This window comes from Danio rerio, chromosome 6 (assembly GCF_052040795.2).
Source record: "Danio rerio strain M-AB ecotype USA chromosome 6, GRCz13ab, whole genome shotgun sequence".
NCBI lineage: Eukaryota > Metazoa > Chordata > Actinopteri > Cypriniformes > Danionidae > Danio > Danio rerio.
In genome coordinates this window covers 20,349,986-20,371,289 of record NC_141026.1, presented here as the reverse complement: position 1 = coordinate 20,371,289, position 21,304 = coordinate 20,349,986, and the positions used below count along the sequence as shown (strand labels likewise).

Here is a 21,304-nt window from a genome sequence, read left to right as displayed (position 1 = left end):
TAATGATCATCTTTAATGCAAATGCTTACATCTAAGTGTACATGCTCACATTTAAGTTTTAGTTTTTCCTTACATTGATTTGTAGTATTGTAAGAATATGCCCAATCATAAATGATTAAGCTAGTTTTACAATCCAATTAAATTTTCATGAAAAGATTAAGGAAGATAAGCTCGAAGGGATTGTTAACTCAAAAATCTGAATTCCACCTTACTCTTTTCACTCTTTTCTTTTTCTGTGTATCACAAAGGAATGACTTTAGTTCACACTGCTTCTTTTTTAATTTATTGAAAGCATACAAGCTTCAAAAAGCACCATAAAAGCAGGTGCAGCAATAGGCTTTGGGTGTGCCATGTGTAAACAAGGCGAGCAACAATCAGGCACAATAAAGTGAAATTTATCCTCAAGTCATAATAACCAAGCATGTATGAACCACACAACCAACCCAAGAAAAAAAGAGAAGAATTTTACTTAAACTTTTTTTTTGTCTTAAAGGGGATATGTTATGCAAAAGTAACTTTTATAAAGGGTTTAAAGACATTGCAGAAACAGTCTGTTAATAGAACCAGCGACTAATGGTAAAAAGGAATCAATTTGACCTTTTATAATTACAGAAACGCTTTGATTGATTGACATTTTCCCTTTGTACATGTCATCAGAAGGGGAAAGCCCTGCCCACTAGTGACAATCTCTCGGCTGCTAGCATAAAACTGTTTCCCTCGATAAAATCCTCATAGGATTTTCCCATAGGCTTTTTGAAAGTTGCAAATAATAAGCTCTGTGTTCAAACGCTGTTCATAACACTTACACGTTTTGTCCAACCAGATAATCCTCACACGTAAATATAACTTTTAGCACTTTTGGATCTTAAATGCAAACGGACTACAGTGCCTTCAGGGCGCTCGCCTGTGACGTCAGCACTATGCAGCTACAGAGAACTTTTTAAGCTTATTTTTAGAAATATGGTTCATGACAAAGATTTACTCTCTGTTTATTATATTATAATCCACACTATATATTATAAACACATAAATACGCAAAAACACATAGACCTACGTGTCTTTTGGATAAGTTTTTACATGAAAAACACAATATTTTGCTTCAGGATTGTTGTAAAAGTTTTAAAACTGTATGTATAAATGTGCCTACATAGTATTGTCATAAGATTTATTTAAATAAGTGTATCGCTCGCATGCACACAGCTCGCTTACTTTACTAACAGATGACAGAAATGAGGCGTGAGGTACAAGTCTATATGCCTGCAAGTTCCATCGTAGATGAAGAGCAACATTCAATTTTTTTTTTTGTCACGAAGTACATCGAAAAGCAGCCTATACAGTAACACATGCTATACATTTTAAGGAGGAGGGTAAATACTGCAGTTATGACAGAATTAAATGTGCTCGGATAAAGAAAAAAACAGACAAAAAATCTATTGATCACATTAAAATGACAGTTACTATGTATGTATTTTTTTTACACATTTATTCTCACATTTGCATTACTGAGGACAGGAAAGAGACAGGCTGCACTAGTAAGCAGTATCTCCATAATATCGTTTATTTAAAATAAATAAACAACAAATTAATCTGTCTTTTTAGTCTTTACGAGTGAAGTCATTATCTACACACAATACGAATCACCAATTAGAAAAAACTACAAACTATAAAATACTATTTATAAAAATAATTAAATAACAGACAAATCCAAATGGGGCGAGGCAGTGGCGCAGTAGGTAGTGCTGTCGCCTCACAGCAAGAAGGTCGCTGGGTTGCTGGTTCGAACCTCAGCTCAGTTGGCGTTTCTGTGTGGAGTTCTCCCTGCCTTCGTGTAGATTTCCTCCGAATGAATGAATGACAAATCCAAATGCCCAAGGCAAGTGGGCTGCCTTCCAGACCAGTTCAGCTCGATGAAGCATAATGTCTCCGACACTGCCTGTAGTCCCATTTAGCAACTTGATGGCAATCGTCTTTTTTAAAGAAGCGTAACTGATTTAAAAAATCAAGAGTGTGCTGTAACTGATGTGTTTTATGTCGCAGAGTAAAACATGAAATTATATTGAGTTTGTGTTAGCCACGAACCTTATTTAAGTGATTTACCTGAAATACCATTGAAAAAACCCATTGACTTTGGGACAAGGCAACGGAACTGCTACAATGATAACTCACTTGTGTTTTTGCATACAAATCGACGACAAGTTTCTTCATTGGCGTAGGATGTTAAGCTGCATTTAAACTGCAAGGTTCAAGTGAACCAACTCTGATTTTTTTTTTTCCTCCTATGTAGCACAGATCGAATATGGTCTGTGTACAGAAAAAAATCACATGGATTCCGATTTGCTCAAATCAGATTTAAGCCTTGTTCATGTGTGGCAATTTAGTAGGTACAGTAGATCGGATTTTCACCTGTCAATGCGAGTCACGCGTCATTATAAACCATATTGGATGTCAACTCTGACACTTTAATTTCAGAACAAACTATAACAGAGTCCCACACCTTAAATCTCATACATGAGGACTAAAAAAGCTTTCATATTGTCAAGTAGCACAAGTATTCAAGCATGTTAATGAGAGCATGAGAGAGAGCGCAACGTCTGCCATGTAAACAATATAAACAAAAACTGTTGCATACATCACGAGCATAAATCACACCATGAACATTACGTTACTATGCCTACTGGTTTAAAAAGGCCTAGATTAAAAGAAGACGGCCAAATGAGAACTTTTCTGCCTTAAACTATAATAAAACAACTTGTCAAAAATAATAAAAAAAAACGCTGCAAACAGATTAAATACAGGAATGGAGAAAAGAGCACTCTTTTATTACGAGCTGTCAGTCAGCGTCCGCTCTTTTTTTTTTTTTTTGCATCTTTTCCGTGTGCTGTGTAAATGCAGACTTGCAGGTTATTAAAAAAATCTAATATAGTCACAAAATCGGATTTGACCATCTAGATCTGCAGTGTAAATGCAGCCTTAAGCAGGCCATACACCGGATGCACTGCTCGGTGCCGCGACACGGCGCGCACATGACAGTTAAAAGTATCGCACACCAGATGCACACATTCACATGATATTTAACATGCAACTAATCAGATGGTGCTCTGTGGCACGGCAGAAATATGAACAGTGTCCTGAGTCGTGGCTGGGCGCTGCAGACTGTCGCCGACTTCTGGTGCCGGTGTGTGTACCCTAATAAAAATCTATGTTTAGAATTCTGAAATGCATGACGCTGTGTGGCATGATGCCGTGCGTCGCAGAGCAGCGCTTCTGGTGTGCAACCTGCTTTAGTCTTGTTTTTGAATCTGCCATTATGATGACGCATTGGCATTTGTAGCTCTGTCATCTTTTAGAAAGAGGTTTAGGAGCACATTCTTAATTGAATTTAACCATTTTTTTTGTTCAATTTTTTGCAAAACCTAAAAGGGGCCTTTCCAAGATTCATAAAACATCATTTGTGGGGTATTTTGAGCTGAAACATCACATTAACAGTCTAGGGACCCCGGAGACTTATTTTACATCTCATAAGGAATAAGACACCTTTAAGTATGTAATTTTTTCCTACAGTTAAGTATGAGTGTGATTCATAAAACTGATTTATGATTTAGGCTAAACTCCTCCTCATGTTTAAGAGTGCTGCAGATGTAGCATGATGACTTTGACATGTTGAAACCACACAGTCCAACAAGATAAAAATGTTTTAGGCTTGCATAATTTAATAATTAGGATACAAATGATTTAAATTAGAATCTACTGATATGAATTTACTGCCGTTTATTTTATTTAAACCATCCATTATTCTGAATGTAGTGTAGGCTTATAACATAAGTCAGTTTACGTTACGTGGTGACAATGTCTTAATTTTAATGTCAGTAAAAAAAGGAATCATACACAGTGATAATGATAATTAGCAAAATTATTAACAAAGTCTTTTCATTTTCAGCTGATTGTTATCACTGCATAAATCCCAACTCAGGACAGAGTACTGTTAAGTATCCTTATTTTATATAAAGAAGAGTCTAATAGTATTCAGGTACAGAAATTGAATAATCACAATCCAAAAAATGATTTTCTTCATCTCGTTCCTTGTTCAAATAGCAAAATATTTTAATATAAAAAGGTAAAAATATTGTTTCGTTTTCAGCTTCAGAAGAAATTAAGAGTTTTTCCTTGCTTTTAAAAGTAGACTTAAATTTTTTACATCAAAAGTCGACAAAACAGAGATTAACATCCCATAATGCAGTTTACAACTGTAAATAAATGGAAAACACTTGTAAATCACAAAATACAGAAACTTAATTAACAGATATTTTTTACAGTGTGTATGACGTTAACACTTTAGACAAAGGTTATATTATTTTATGTTGGTTAATGTATTGTCAAACAATGGGCAATACATTTATTATTAAATTCATTGATAGTTCAGTGTTACTCACAGTGTATTGTGTATAGCTAACAGTATTGCATTAGTAAATATTGAAGTATGGTTAATAAATACTGTATAAACCTCAGCAATTTGCATCACGAGTTGCGGTCGGCCATGTTTATGCACAAACGCAGGTGTGCACAACGTAAACCAATGAAAATCATACCAGAAAAAAACTGCGTTTTATAGTAACATCTTTTGTAACAACTTTTGTAAAACATCTCACAAATACTCAGAATTAAATAGACTAAGGTGTATATATCTTTATAAATGCTTTTTTGTGTCTAAGAAGCTAAAAATATTCATTCCGTAACATTCTGTCTCCAGGGGTTAAATAAAGCTCAAGAAGCCGAGTACAGATGCAGGGGAGCGGATCAAATAAATGAACAAGTTTATCCATAACTGACATCAATAAGCTGCCACAAGAAAACATTTCCATGTATGATTGTCTTCCTTATTTGTAATGCGAGCGCTTACAGTGTATTGCAGATGAGTTTACATATGACACAAAATATCAATAGAATCAATGAAAATCAGGCTCCCTTGTCCTAAATACCCAGAATGCTTTGTGCTATTACAGCACATTCTCATTATCGGTTAGTTCATGCTGCTAAATACATTAACTAATGAAACCTTATTGTGAAGTTTGACACTTTATAATAAGGTTGTATTAGTTAATGCATTTACTGTACCAACATGAACAAACAATGAACAAAACATCAATTACTGTATTTGTTCAAGTTAGTTAATGAAAATACATTTGTCCACTGTTCGATTATTAACTCGCGGTGCAATAACTAATGTTAACAAGCAGGAATTTGGATGTTAATAATGCATTAGAAAATGTTGAATTATGATTAATAAATGCTATAAAAGAATTGTTTATAATTAGTTCATGATAGTAAATACATGAACTAATGAAACATTATTGTAAAGCGTGACCGACATTGAAATTAGCCTCTTCCTTTAATTCAATAAACAGTAATTTAACAATGCTTTACTGAGCATTTTTTTTATATTAATTCAATAACAAATCATAGGTGTCATATGAGGCTGTTGCATCCACACGTTTGGAGACTCATTATTGGTTGAATCAGTATTTCTTCTTTTTTCTGTATAATTCCTATTCAGCAACTTATAATGCCTTTATTCGGATATAAGTATTCTACATAATTGCTTTCAATAAAATTATGAATAATTCTAATAAAAACAATACAAAAAAGTAAAGAACAATGTAGAGAAATGTTAAATGTTGGTGGCAGTACTGTGAAAGACAAGAAACTAATAATAATGGCTCAATAATAGCAGTGAAATACTAAAATGTTAATTAGTTTATATGTAAATATAGTAGGGCTGGGCAATTATTAGAAAAGTAATCGAATCGACATTCAGAATCTATAATCAACCTAAATTTTCCAGGTCAATTTTTTCAATTACTTCCCCTAACGCAAGTGGAGTCATGTGACCCTTCTCTGTTAAGGCTGCTTTGTACTTCTGCATCGAACGCATGAATATGGTCTGGCGCAGCCTTCATGTGCTCGCATATTCGTGCACCTCTCAAAAAATGTAACTACACGTCGCAAGTTTGCACTACATTGACGATGATTGGAAGCTGCACCAGAGATGACTTTTTTTCCATTACAATAAAATTATTTTTTACTTTAAACTATTGACGCGGTGACGCAGTAGAGAGTGCTGTCGCCTTACAGCAAGAAGGTCGCTGGTTTGAGTCTTGGCTGGGTCAGCTGCCGTTTCTGTGTGGAGTTTGCATGTTCTCCCCGTGTTCGTGTGGGTTTCCTTCGGGTGCTTTCTCCCACAGTCAAAAGACATGTGGTACAAGTGAATTGGGTAGGCTAAATTGTCCGTAGTTTATATGTATGAATGAGTGTAAATGGATGTTTCACAGAGATGGGTTGCAGCTGGAAGGGCATCCACTGCGTAAAACATATGCTGGATAAGTTGGCGGTTCATTCCGCTGTGGCGACCCCAGATTAATAAAGGGACTAAGGTAAAAAGAAAATTAATGAACATTAAACTATTTGTTTACAGAAGATTCAAGCAATGCTGTTTATTTAAAATATTATTTACTGCTTATTATCTACTTTTAATATAAAAAATTAACACTGAAAATAATTCATTTTGGGCGAGGCAGTGGCGCAGTAGGTAGTGCTGTCGCCTCACAGCAAGAAGGTCGCTGGTTCGAACCTCGGCTCAGTTGGCGTTTTTGTGTGGAGATTGCATGTTCTCTCTGCCTTCGCGTGGGTTTCCTCCGGGTGCTCCGGTTTCCCCCACAGTCCAAAGACATGCGGTACAGATGAATTGTGTAGGCTAAATTGTCCGTAGTGTATGAGTGTGTGTGTGGATGTTTCCCAGAGATGGGTTGCGGCTAGAAGGGCATCCGCTGCGTAAAAACTTGCTGGATAAGTTTTTCGGTTCATTCCGCTGTGGCGACCCCGGATTAAAAAAGGGACTAAGCCGACAAGAAAATGAATGAATGAATAATTTATTTTGTTCCCAAAAGTGCAAGTTATTATTTATTTTCACTTTTTATAAGAAAAATGTGACTGGTAGTTTTAGGGCAACGTGTTTATTTATTTCAGTTTTTAAACGTTGATGTTCAATAAATAATCGTAGTTAGTAGATAGTGTGTTTTCTTTAATTATTTTAAAATCAAGTAATGCACCCTTCATTCAAAAATATGTCATAAGCATATTTACTGTACAAAACTTGTGAAATAAATAAATAAAATAATTGTTCATTAATCGAGTTAAAATGTTAATTGAAATCAGATTTTGGCACTAAAAACGTCTTTCTATTTTTTTTTCTTTGTGGCATCTACATTTCTTTCTTTATTTTCAGATTTGACCTGTTTATCCAGTCTGATTTACAGACTGTTTTATTGTTTTGTCTTGTTTGTGCATTTGGCCTGTGACGGATGCAGCAAAGTGCCCCAATTCTTTTTGTTTCTGTATCCACTCCCATTCTGATGCACATTCATCTCCATTATGAGTGTGCTTTTGGTCTGTTGTGAATTGTTCTGCTTGACTGCCTTCCTCTTCCCATGCTCTCCTGTTCTCTCACCCTCTGCCACCATTCCACAGCTTTCACATTTCTTAGGTTTTTAGCCAAATCTGAGGTGTGAACAGCTGTTGTAAACTTTTGACCTGTTGATTAAAGCAGTTTTGTCTGAGCCCACACATTTCCCCCTTCAATACATTGATTTATGGATTAAACATTCTTAAACCAAGTGAAACCGTTTTGTATTTTAAACATTTATTATGCACACAAAACAACAGTACTGGATCATCAAACATGGGATTGCTGAAAAATGGGTTTAAATTTGCTTGTATAATATTGGGATGGCACATTTTCATTAGTTTTCAAAGCAGTCATAACCTATTTGAGAATAGATTTTTGAAAATGTGAGATTTTTGATATTCAATCAAAATGACTTCAATCATGTTGCTAGTCATCCATCAAGAGAAAGAACTTTATCACAAAATAACACAAAACAAATGGTGGAAAAATCTGAAATGACAACTCCTGTACAAGCTGGTGGAATATGTTGGCCGTGAGCCTAAATGGTTTTGTTGACCCATATAGCCCTGGGTCTGTGCTTTTGCTTTTCATAGGTTGCCTGTGTGACTTGATCAGATTCAGAAATTCAGCTTTTGCTATTTTCTGGATGGGTGCATGATCATCAAATGAATATACTATGGCCTGATTTACTTATTAATTAATTTTTCGCAATTAAATTCAGGGTCCAGAAACCTATTTGACAACCTATTTCATTTCTCAATTCTTAAGAATGAATATTTTTACTGGTGATTTTTAGAAATGGAAGATTCAGAAGTTTGAATGACATAGATGCTTTTCAAAATGTATTTTACAACAATATTGTACATGGATAGGCTATTTTGGTCTTGGAGAATTGCAGCCCAGTCATACAGCGCTGCGAAAAAGGGTGGGATAAAACAAGATGATTAGACATTAATACAGCTTCAAATTTGACATTTTTGTACAGAGAGGTTATGTCTTTTATATCTTCTGTTGTATTCACACAGACATAAGATTAGGCCTGTCAAGGTATCTTTTTTTTGTTGTACAATTTATTATACCAAAATATATTGGAATAAACAAAATTAATGCCATTTTAAGGCCATTTTATGCCCCACATTATATAATGTCTGAATGACAATATAATATCATCACAATGCAAGCAAACTTTTCCAAAGAACACATAATATATTATTCTTGAGAATATTTAATCTCTTAAAAAATTTAATAATTAGGCATTGGAATCAGAATGTGAAAACACATACCCCAAATAAATAATAATAAATGTTAACAAAAAAGCGCAAGCTAAAAAGTAACAGGCTGCGATATCTGTACCAGATCTGTTTCAGTTGTCTGGCACCCACATGAAAATATACTATAGTAATTCATAGTAAATACTATAGTGTTTTTTTAAACCATACTGACATTGACACCTACAATGAAGATAGATATGTTGCACAATCAGCTAAAATGTTGCAAGAATCAGTTTTTATGCTAGGGCGATATATATTGCATCACCAAAAATGATTGAAGTCATGTCCATGTGTTGTGCGACAAGTCGATATGATTATTGTGACAGGCATACATAAGATGCAATTTAGCAGGTCAGAGTTCACTAAGTTTGAATTTTGAATAGCAGCAACAATTGTGAAATACAATAATACAACAATAGTGAAATTTGTCGCACGAGTTTGCATTTCCGTTCTACTGCATTCGTGTGTGTATGAATGGGAGTCTATTGGCCGAAAAGTACAGTGTGACTAAGGCTTTACACTCAGACAGTGAGTATGTTTACATGGACACCAATGCTCTAATTTTAATACGATTAAGACAATACTCTGATTATGAGTTTACCATGTAAACATAGAATTTTGATTACCCTAGTCTGACTAAAGTCATAATCAAACTAAACAGAAAATGAAGACATGGAGTATTACTATTTTAGTCACATTATTGACGTGCAGTAGAGACATGTAAACATCTTAACCAAACTATTACCATTTGTAGTACTTTTTGCGACATTATGTGCACTCGCCAATTGTTAGACATTTAACAGTAAACAAATGAGAATGGCTTGAATCAAGAGAGCGCATTTTTGGTCAAAGTGGGAACTGATGACTGCTAAGAATTCCGGAAGAAGTGGACATTATGAAGTGCCTTGACTTTCTAGTGACTTTGGGGGCATGAATGAAAAGTTAGTGAATGAAATAACAGCGCTGGCCTATTACTTGAGAATTTGTATCTGCCATCATGTTTGCAGGCATAATGTGAGAAATTAACTGCTGTTAAAGTTGTCGCTAAATGAGTGAATAAATGAATGAATGAATCAAATATTAGCAAATTAATCACATATTTACACCACCAGCATAACATGTAAGCCTCAAAAAAGTGTTTGTACAACAAAATACAGGTGGTATAAAACTGATAATAAACAAACAACCCTTGAATATTTTCGAAAATAGAGCTTTAGTAAAAATAGAGCATTTACAGACATATATTTTAAAGTTTAAATCAGCCCTAGAAATAAAACACATGAGTGAGAGAAAATGAAAGTAAGACTAATCTGCAGTACTTTAAATGTTGACTATAAGTGGTGGGTCAGTAGCACAAGTGGCCAGACGCGACTGCACAACATTGATAGTGGTTCAAAAATATATGTTTTGGCAGGCTAAATCTCGCTATATTTTTGACTCCAGTTGTGGGCTGGAGGGTGGGCCGTCAGTGGCCCGTGGGCCAGCAGTTTGAGACCCTTGAAATAAACATAGTCACTGATTTGCTTGTTCAGGTGTGTTACGTTTGAAGCCAAATTCAGCAGGATTACGGCTCTTCCAGACAGAGCTTGCCGACCTCTGAGCTAGCCAAAGTACACAGTAGCAAGGAACCCAAACTTTATCATGTGACTGAAATGGAGAAAAAAAAAACCTGTGCAGAGATCATGGCAGTTGGGGGCCCAATTCACCCCAGGCCATGCAAGTAAAGAAAGTAGAGCTGCAATAAAACCAGTTGTAGACGACAGGTTTATCAGTGGTCTTGGGCTTGATTAGCATCATTCCTGATAGGGGTGTAAGTCCCAACTAGTACTTGCGTGATTTATTCAAGATGACCCAGGGGATCTGAGTTAAAAACTCTTCACTGATGTCTCTGCTGAGGATCTATCTAAAGAGCTTTTCTTACTGGTGTCTTAGTTGACCTTTAAGGGCTGAGCTGTGGTCATTCCTAGGTGCAGGACCACTGTCGGATCTGGATGCAGACCAAGTCCTTGGGAATGCATAAACTTCAGAGGAGAAGATTGGTACTCTAACATAGACTAACAAAACTAACGCTGTTTGTAAAAGCAGTATAAAAACAGCTGCACAAAAAGCTATTTTGCTCACAGTCTGAGGACAGCATCTTTGTGTAATATTGCAATCCTCTTCTGTGTTTGAGGAAGAGTGGTTTAAGTTGTACTGGGTCTGTAAGTGCAATAAGGGTGGGCAGAGCTCAACAATATAAGGGCCAGCGTGTGAGATGCTTGGGACAGTAGACAGGATCGTTATTGGCCCGATCGGGCCACTGCTGTCTTGTCACTAAAGTTTAATTTGACTGTGACTATTTGTCAATACAAATACAATTATAGAATTGAGAAAGTTTGTGTTTTCAAGCCTTCAAATAACACCTTCTCGGTTCTTCTTATCTGATTGGATGTTGTGAGCACGCAATTTTTTTTCATATCAACCAGTACAGCGAAGAGACAGCAACATGGCAGTAACATCAAATGATTATGCTAAAGGAAAACATTTGTTTCTAACGTCTTGGAAGCAGACATTTACAAGGGTACATGACGACAAAAAAAATTAAGTGATGTTTTGTACAGGTTGCTTTCAGTTTGGCAGGTAACATTTTTTAAATACTTAAATTCTAGATTTATAAACATTTTGACATGTTTTTTTTTTGTTTGTTTAATTTGTGGCTAAGAAATAACTATGAACTTTTTTTTGGTGGGGCCAGTGAAAAAAATGGCAGGGCAAGTAAAAATCTGAACCACTGCACAGCATTGAACCCTGGGTGGGCATTGTTTTGTTTAGATGTCACAATAAAATAACTGAAAATCCACTTGGAGAATAATACATATTAACAACTCTGAGTCAACTCTTTCTTTTTGAGAGTCGCATGCGATGTTTCCATCCAAAAAGTGAATTAACTGGAGTATCGCATAAAAGATGTGCGAATAATGCAGCGTTTCTGTCACCGACTCGGTCCCAGCCATTCCCCTCGCTGGCCAGCAGAGGTCATCATCACCGGATTATTGACATTACGTCATCCTCATCCCATTCAGACACTGATTGCTATACACCTGAGACACATTACCTGATCACACTCACACACATATAAGTTGCCCTCACACACACTCCAGTGTGAAGTCTTGTTCTGCCCTGCTGACATTACTTATCCTTGCCTGATCTCCTGTTGCTAACCTGGACTGTTTCCCGACCTTGTCTTGCCTGCTGCCTGTCTAGAACCTTGCTTTGTATCACCGACTTTGATCCTTACCGCCTGCCTCTGACACATATGATTGCCAGCCGCCAGCCTATCTGCCTTATAAGCTTGTATTTCATGTGAGTTCACACACCAGTATCTATTGTGTGTTTGTTATTAAACTGTTTAATAAACGTACTGCAAATGGATCCCTCTGTGTCAGACCCTTCGTTACAGTTTCCATCCAATGAGTCAAAGTAAACAAAAATGGTCACTTCCTGATTAACTGGTGCCAAATATAAACAGTAAAAACGGAATTTTCTGCGATAAGAGAATCTGCGTGAGTCTTTTCATTTGTGGTTTTTCACGGTGGTGTTTGAAGGCCTAAGACGCGGAGCACAGATGCTCTTGATTCTGGAGCTAATTAATAGTATAATAACACTACTGGCATTTTAGAACGACCAAAACAACATTTCAGATTGTTTACAATGTGCTCAGCCTGCTGGTTTGTCCATTCGCACACATTTTCATCATCACATGATCTCTTATAACAAAACACATGGAATTTGGTCGGTAAAGTGTTTCCATTGTAGTGTGTCCATTTTTTTTTCTTTTATCCTATACTATTACATCTACTGTTTATTTTATGCGCATATCTAAAATGCGCATAAAAATGGGTAATTGGAAACAAAGCTAATAACATTAAACATAAAAGCACACTTTTAAAGCCAGGGCACACCAAGCCATTTCCAATCAACTATCACCAATGAAACCTAACTGTGTTGCATTGGATTGCGTCTGGACCATAAAGCTGCACATAAACACACCAAATGGACAAAAGCCAAGTCTTGTCTGCGCAAGAGGATGTGTCTTTCCGCTCCGCATGAGGCAGTAGTTGGTTTCTCATTCCGCAAATGAAAGCAGAACTTCCAATGTTCACAGACAAAACAGCATTTAGGACCATTATCATAGTAACTGTTACTCATCACGGAGGGATTTGCTCGTGCAAATCTGTATGATAATCTAATATTCCATATTCCATTTGTGATTCATTCTGGCTTGAATTGTTTACTTGCTTTGTCATTTCACTATGTCACACTTATGACATCAGATCCTGGCTAATATAATGATCCTTCTTCTAGAATTCTCTCTAGCTAAGGCTTTTTAAACCAACTGGAATGCAGGACAACCATACAATAACTAAATGCAGTAATCTAGTCTAGAGGTCATAATTAGATGCATGCATGACACGTTTACAGCATATGCCATACAGATTACCATCAATTAAACACAGCCAGGTTCATGACTGACAACAAGGACTTAACAGAATGTCAGTTGAGATTAAGGAGGTATTCTAAATTTGCAAAAAGCTTAATGAAATTAGTTCATAAAACACATGCACTACATTCCACATCTTCTAAAGCCTTACTTTGTTTTTAATTGTACATGTATAATTTTATTTTAGTATATTACATCATTAGACGGGTGTTGGGTGTTTCAGGTTCAAAGGTGCACAAACATTGGCTTGGCCTCTCTCTGGGTTAATATTTAGCTTTCCAGGGATCAATCTGTATGATTCAGGATCTGATTGTGTACGATTGGATTTTTTTAATATCTACCTCATTCATATTAAGCAATTTCAGTTGTTGAGATTCTTATAAACCGTAGGGGCTTTCAAAATAATATCTTCTTTACAAGAATATGTTTGTATTTAATGTTTGTATTAATCTGATCAATTTTAGTATTTCTTGAATTGACAAATCTGAAATGGCTGTCACATGAATAAGGATATTTTTAGGGGCTGGACAACATTCAGTTGATGTTTTGGTATAAGGTATAAGGAGTTTCTCACCCTAAAGCTGTTTTGGGCAAGTGTGTACAAGTTTTGACCAAAGAAATAATTGTATGTTTGACTTGAGAACAGCATTGGATGACTGTGCTTTTTTCCCCAAGTATTGTTTTTTTTCTAGATTGAATATAAAATCAGTTTGAAATTGATTGTTTTTCTCTGTTTTATTGTATTTTATGCAACAAGTGGTTATTTTCTTGTGTTTTAAGATCTAGAAGATAAAAATTGTAACAGCAATAGGACTTTAAACACTCTTGTTGATGTTACTTGCAGTGACTCTCAATTCTCAAACAATTTTAAATAACTGGAAATGTTGTGTAAAAATATGCAACTCAGTTGTAACAAATTTTTTTTACTGTAAACTGTATAAAACTGTATAAAAGCAATATGAAATATCTGAAATACAGTGTTGTTCTGAATGTCCAAATGTATTTGTAAATGTAATATGACATGATAACTGAATACTATAAAAACAAAATATTGTTACCACAATTTACATTTTTTTAAAGATTTCTATTCATTTGCTTTACATTTGGTCAGTCACATGAGTAATTTACATTTTTAAATGTCATTGTCAGTACTAAAGAACTTTGAACTTTCAGTTGTGAAATTTAAACCACACTAAACTAAACTGAACTTCAACTCTGAAATCTGGACTTTAATAAACTATGTTAAGCTGTTTTGACACAATCTACATTGTGAAAAGCGCTATATAAATAAATAAATAAACATGAATTGAATTTAATTGAACTAAGCTTTGTAAGTTTTAGTGTTTGTGTAAATGTAAATGTTAAAACCATGCTTTACGTAAAAATGCATGAACACTCATGAGATCACGTTGAGCTGGTAGGGATATTACTATTACTTCTCAAATTTGCTTCACAGTCTAGCAGATATTTCCTATTGAGGTTGTCAGGTTTAGACATGTTTTGTTTACAGAACAGATCTTTCCTGCTGCAAGGCCTGTGGACTATTCATTCAATTCATTCATTCAATACAGTAGAATCTTCAAATATTTTGTTAATACAACCTCTCATAGAGGCAGCTGTGACTTTTTAAAAAGTATTGTAGGTCAGTTGATATAAACATTGGATATATTGATATCTTAATTACAATATACACCTAATTTTAGGGTATAATTCAGCATGAACAGCTAAATGTAATGGATTTCAAACATAACAGAGCATTAACCTTCTATTTCCATTCTTTGGACATGTGATTAGATTAGATTACAAAGTGTTAAGAACAAACAAAAAGAGAGTTTTTAGTTTAATAACATTTTAACAAAGAAATGTCTTCGATGCAAAATTGTTTATTTAAAAATTATATTTGGAAATTGAAATATTAGATTTGAAGCACAGTGCTGAGCTGTCTCTGACAACTCGATTGTGGCGGGACAGGAATTTAAACAGTATCCTGAAGCCAGTTGCAAAATGGATCCTACGTGGAGTGCTGTGCCACATCTTTACAATTCTTAAGTTTGTCGATCTTTGTCCATATAAAGTGAATTCAGCAGCATATGTGCATATGCCTATGAATGCTTATTTTTTCTGTTTTTAGATATCTAATTTAAATACAAAATAAAATCTAAACTTTTGAGAATTGATTTAGAATGAGTAAATAGAGATTTTTGATGAATCGATGAATTTGTTCCCCCACTCCTATTTAAAATATAAAATATATAATAAAATTTTGGATTTATTTTAATTGTTACAATCATGTTTGTAGAGGAAATTAAACACATTTAACACCAATGCCTGGGTATTTCGCTTTGAATCTACTGTGAAATGTGCTACCTACAGCAATCATTTTGGAAAACAAATTACCCTCAAAAATGACACTGGGCTGTTCAATAAGTCTGTTTAATTATTATAATAGTTAAACAATGCGACTGCTTGTGGACGTGTTACGTTGTACTTGGGTGTATCTGGAATAACTTATTTTCATTATTACAGAAATGTATCTAGAGTATGGCTGGGTGATTTGGCTTAAAATCAATTTCCCGATTAACTGGACATTTTTACTCTCACTTTACATTACAAATAATGAACGATTATTTTATTGATTTATTTTTGCTGACCATTTTTGTACAGTAAATATTACTTTTTTTTTTTTTTGGTACAAGCAGCTCTTGTTGCTCTGTTGTCTCAGTGTTTAAGTTGTCCATGCTCCACATGTTGGTGGAATAACATAACAGAGCAGGGTCATGTGACTTCACATGCAGTAGGGAAAATAATGGAAAAAATTGACTTGGAAAAATGTAATCGATTGCAGGTTCCGAATGTCGATTTCGATTACTTTTTGGTTAAACGCCCAGCCCTAATCTACAGTCATATCCAATTAATCTGCGTCCTTACATTTTGTAATTGACTAAATTGTTGCTCCTACCAAATGCATACACTTGATTTAAGTACTGTAAATGTAAATTTTGCGTAATTTTTATTAATTTCCATTCTTTGTGTATCTTAGGTTTAGGTGATGGGGACTTTTGTTTGACGCCATTGTGTGTATGCATGTCGACTCTGCAGATCAAACCCTGGTAAGAAAACACTGCCTTTTTTTGGTTACAGTATGTTTGATTAATTTGTTGCCACTTTGATGTAGTTTTTGGTGTGCTCAGGATATATCTGAAGTTTTATGGAGCTAATAATATGCCAAAACAATCTAAATTTAAATTGTGTTAATTTGAATTATTGATAATTACAATACAATAAATCTGAATTTTTATAAGCTGTTGAAACTTTTTGAATTTTAATGTCTTAATTTGAATTTCATAACTTGAGAACATTAAATAACTGCATAAATATCCTGACTGCTTGACAACACAGTTGCAAAGTTATATTTAATCAATAAAATGTTTAAAGGCCACCATCAAAATTAAGTGCTTTTGGAAATGCCAATGAATGTATGAACTGGCACTATAAAAATTTTTGTTTTAATAACATGAATAATGTTTTGAGTAAGTTATATATTTAAGTTCTTTGGAGAGTTCTACCTCTAGGTCTTTCAAGTGTTTATGCTGATTAAAAAAAACCTGACCCATCACAGAGGGTTTGATTGACTGGCAGTCTGACCACTTATAATCCCAATACTATGTACACCCCATTGCTATGCATTGTTTTGAATGTCAAACAAACCATGTTGTGATTCACATTGTAGATTCACATTGAGAACTTCAAAATGTAGACAGAGGACAGACTGGAGAATAGGGTTGGGTTAATTGACCCTTTACAAACCCCTCCCCCGCTTCTCATTGTCTGACAAGCTTCTATAGTATCAGCCATGACACTCCCATATCAATTTGTGCACTGCCAAGAGACATAGTGAATAATTTCTGGAAAATTTACATGCTGATTTCAGACAAAAGCAGACATGAGGTATATATTTAGGATGTGAGTGTAACGAAATGAAAATAAAAATAAAAATAAAGCTTGAAGCTATAGTCTGCAAGTTTAGTAACGGGAAGTTCTGATCATTTTAACATAATTAAAATGTAACATATTGCCTCCCTAACATACTTCACAAATCTATGAGGTTTGAGAGGCCATAAGGATGAATACATTATTTATCTGGGTCTCCAGGCTATGCAGTTTAAGGGTGCTTTCACACATGTGGATCAATTCTTTTGTTCTGAAACGGGGATTAAAATTGTTAGAATGTTGCATTTTGTGTTTGGTGCGGTTCGCTTTCACACAGCAAAGTTTCTAAACAGACCAAAATAGCTAAAACAAGTCCAGCTCAGCTGTCATGCGTCCTTTTAATTTATAAGGATGAGCAATAAGACATTATTAGTGAAAAGCTGTGCTTTCATTTTTAATGGTGAAACCTACAGACATCATCACCAGATATAAATCAGAGGTAAGACTTTCTCATTCACAGCCGTTGGCTAGTATTATGCATTATATGATTTACATTCTAGAAAGAAATAACAGTTAAACCAAGACTGTTGTTCGGTTAATTTTGCTAACGGATAAACAGCTTAATAGTTAGCATGCTTTCACTTTGGTATTTGACATGAAACGCACATTTACCTGTAGGAATGACTTCCAACCCTACTCATAATTCTCTCTTCATTTAGCCGTATATATGCCTATTACATATCCATAATACAATTTTATAGAGCCTGGTTCACATCGTTTTACTTTCTAACAACAATTGATCCGAGCAGAGACCACCTCATTCAGACTCACACTATGCTATCCGAACCATGCCCAGGCCCGTTTCCCAGATTGTTTGAGAAGTGTGAGCGCTCTGAATTGGGCTCAGGCACGGTTCACTTGGACTTTGGCGCGGTACGCTTTTGTGTAAGTGCAAAATGAGCCCGAAACTGAAAGCGTGACCACGTGACTTTTAAGGGGCTGTTTGATATGGATTTATTAATCATTCTTACTGTTCAATGAACTTAAACTGACGCAAACCCCTCACTGCACCACAGCTGCACCTTCAGCAAACCTCCTAATACCTGCAGCACGAGGACTTTATGATTGTTTATGAGTGTCAAAAGTGGCTTTTGTTCAGCGAAATATTCGACTGCGTGACACTGCATATCAAATGACTTAAACGATATAACGGAAGAAATCTCCACTGTGCTGAGCGAAAGCACTTACTGAACAGTGCATCATCGATGACATAAGTGTGCCCTGGCCCGAATGTAATGTAAGTGCATCAGGTAGTTCGCTGGTTATTTTGTCACATTACAAATCGCATCTCCATCCTCACATTTTGAATCATTTGTTCAGCATATTTTATTCATTCAGTCAAAAAGGCTCTCAAAAGTATGCTTTGGATAAAAGCGTATGCTAAATATGTAAATGTATGCATCCATGACCGAAATGTGACTTCCGGTGGACAGTAGCAGACTCCGAAATGAGAAGCAGATTCAGAGTTCCACATGAGGTGGTTATTAATTAGGAAATAATGAAAATATTACGAATGTAAATATTAGGTGAGCAGGTTAGATTGTAACCCTGTATCCTAACAACATGATACGTGAGAAGATGAAGTGAAAAGCAATTTAGCTGTTTGCACCATATGCAAAATGACAAAATGTTAAATACAGCCATTCAGAAGCACAGAATAGTGCACTTACTGCACTCCAACGAAATGGTAAGGTTTATAATTTAATAAATATATTTTTAACCTCTTTAACATTATGAAATTTTCAGGCGGAATCACTGATATTTGTTGGCTTGGACTGAGTCACAGTCCTAATCTGCTGCTGCTTTTAGTAGTTCATTTAAACTCACATTATTAGCATTTAACACTAAACAAAGCACATGGGGTGTATCAGGTGATCATTGTCAGTTTATCCTGTTGTTCAGCTGCAAGAAATAGAAGCCATTTTTAAAATATATATTCCAGGTATTGGTTGAAACAAAAACTCTTTTTAATATGGAAAATAATCCTTCTATCGCGGGCCATTGCTTTTATTTAGAACACGGTTTAAATCAGCCTTAAATCGGCCTTTAGACTCGATAGTCAGACACATAATCTGGCAACCTGTGCTTTCATGTGTTTTTAAAAAGGGATGCAATAACTAGTTCAACCACTGGGTGTCAAACTTACATACCACACCTTTATATATATAATAATAATAATAATAATAATAATGGAAGATTCATTAGCAAAATGAAATTTCCACTTGTTTAATCGATTTTTTCCCCTCTCTTTTATTTTTTGTCCTTCTTTGTTGTCAGAATAGTTGACATGCCACCTGGGATGGTGTGTGTGACTTCTCTTTTCACCATACTGTGTTGCTGCGCGGTCACCCAGAGTTCAGCTTCTTCCAGACAACATCCCACTTTTTTACGCAATGACACCTACTTTGAGCACCTGGCTCTGCATCCTGACCCTTCAGTGGGTCGAGTGTATTTAGGTGGCCGTGATCGACTTTACCAGCTTTCTTCAGATCTTCAGCTTGAGGCAGAGGAAGAGACGGGGCCTGTGATAGACAGTCGTGAATGCCTTCCCCCCATCAGTGAAGCAAACTGCCCACAAGCACAGCTGACCAATAACCACAACAAGCTACTACTTGTGGATCCTTACAGTCAGCAACTCATCAGCTGTGGAAGTGTTCATCAAGGAATATGTCAGAAACGAAGTTTGGATGCAGTAGGGAAAGTGATTTTCACTGCAGAAAGGCCTGTGGATACACAATATGTGGCTGCTAATGACCCCAGCGTGTCTACAGTAGGACTTGTGGCACTCACAAGAGGACGTGGGATACAGCAGCCAATGTTATTCGTTGGACGTGGTTACACCAACAGTCAACCTCCAATATCTACTCGAAACTTAGTTACAGAACCCGTTTTCTCGTATGAAGAAACTTCAAAGTTAGCAGTAGCTGGAAGGCTTTCGGAGTACGACCATCATTTCGTGACCTCATTTACACATCGTTCTTATGTCTACTTTATGTTCTATCGAAGGGACTTAAAGTCACAATCGAGGGAATATCGCACATATGTTTCCCGTATGTGTTTGGATGACGCTGCGTATTATTCTTATGTTGAAGTTCCATTAAGTTGCCGTTCATCCAGAGGAAAGAATTATAACCTCCTGCAAGCTCTACATGTTGGCCTGCCAAAGTTTGGCAAAGTTTGGGGAAGGGAAAATGCAGCTACTTCAGAACAAGAAGTCCTGTTGGGGGTGTTTTCAAGTCATTTCGCTTCCTCAAGCCGGCCCAACGAAGAGTCTGCAGTTTGCGTGTTTTCACTCGAAGAAGTGGATAAACGTATCAATTCCACAAGAGATCTGTGCTACACTGAAATGGGTCGTGCAGATGGACAGGAGGCTGCATACATTGAGTATGAAGTCAAATCAAACTGTGCTAATCTTCCAGCGGTAAGTTTGAAAACTAGTAAGTTTACTGCTTCATAATAGAGAGCATTTATTTTAGTTGGAAAAAAATGACATATGTTTATTTTATCTTTGATGGATCAAGATTTTATAGCCTATCAAGTATGATTAAAGTTAGATTATAAAGCTCATCTCCAGAATGAAAAGCACCTCAAAGTCCAAATGAACAAAAAAAGTCAATGCTTTGTTGATAATTTTGAGGCCTTAGAAATATATAAAAGATGATATCAAAGAGGATATGTTCGTCTCTATATATTTATAGTTCTCTTTATCAGTTGAGCAATCTTATATAGTCAGAGACTGTATATCCTCCCTGATCCAAATTGGACAAAAGAAACGAGCAAAACAGAACAGAAACTTAATTAACTTTATTATGATGTGTCATTCATGACCACTTAAGTTCTTCTGAAATTAAATTTAAAACATAGACAAGGTCTAAATCAGGAGTGTCCAAACTCGTTTCTGGAGGGCCAGTCTCCTGGAGAGTTTAGCTCCAACCCTAATCAAACACACCTGGACTAGCTAATTAAGCCTTTACTAGATATACTAGAAACTTCCTGGCAGGTGTGTTGAAGCAAGTTTGAGCTAAACTATGCAGGACACCGACCCTCCAGGACCGCAGTTGGACACCTCTGGTCTAAATTGTCCTGTAAAAGTCTCCATGAGTT

The 21,304-nt window shown here is 35.8% G+C and overlaps 1 protein-coding gene across 9 annotated transcripts in view; it reads left to right on the top strand.

Moving 5' to 3' along the window:
• The window catches only part of plxnb1b (plexin b1b), a 109,911-nt gene that overhangs the window by 21,233 nt on the left and 67,374 nt on the right, over positions 1–21,304 (top strand). For 5 of the 9 annotated variants that reach the window (XR_015493414.1, XR_015493415.1, XR_015493412.1 and 2 more), the window contains exons 2-3: positions 16,251–16,320; positions 19,478–20,621. Coding sequence is in view for 3 of the 9 variants with exons in the window: in XM_087256941.1 (XP_087113067.1) it covers positions 19,488–20,621 (1,134 nt within the window). In the remaining 6 variants the exon portion in view is untranslated. The remainder of the gene's footprint in view (positions 1–16,250; positions 16,321–19,477; positions 20,622–21,304) is intronic. The other 4 variants (XR_015493413.1, XR_015493411.1, XR_015493416.1 and 1 more) reach the window with 1 other exon arrangement.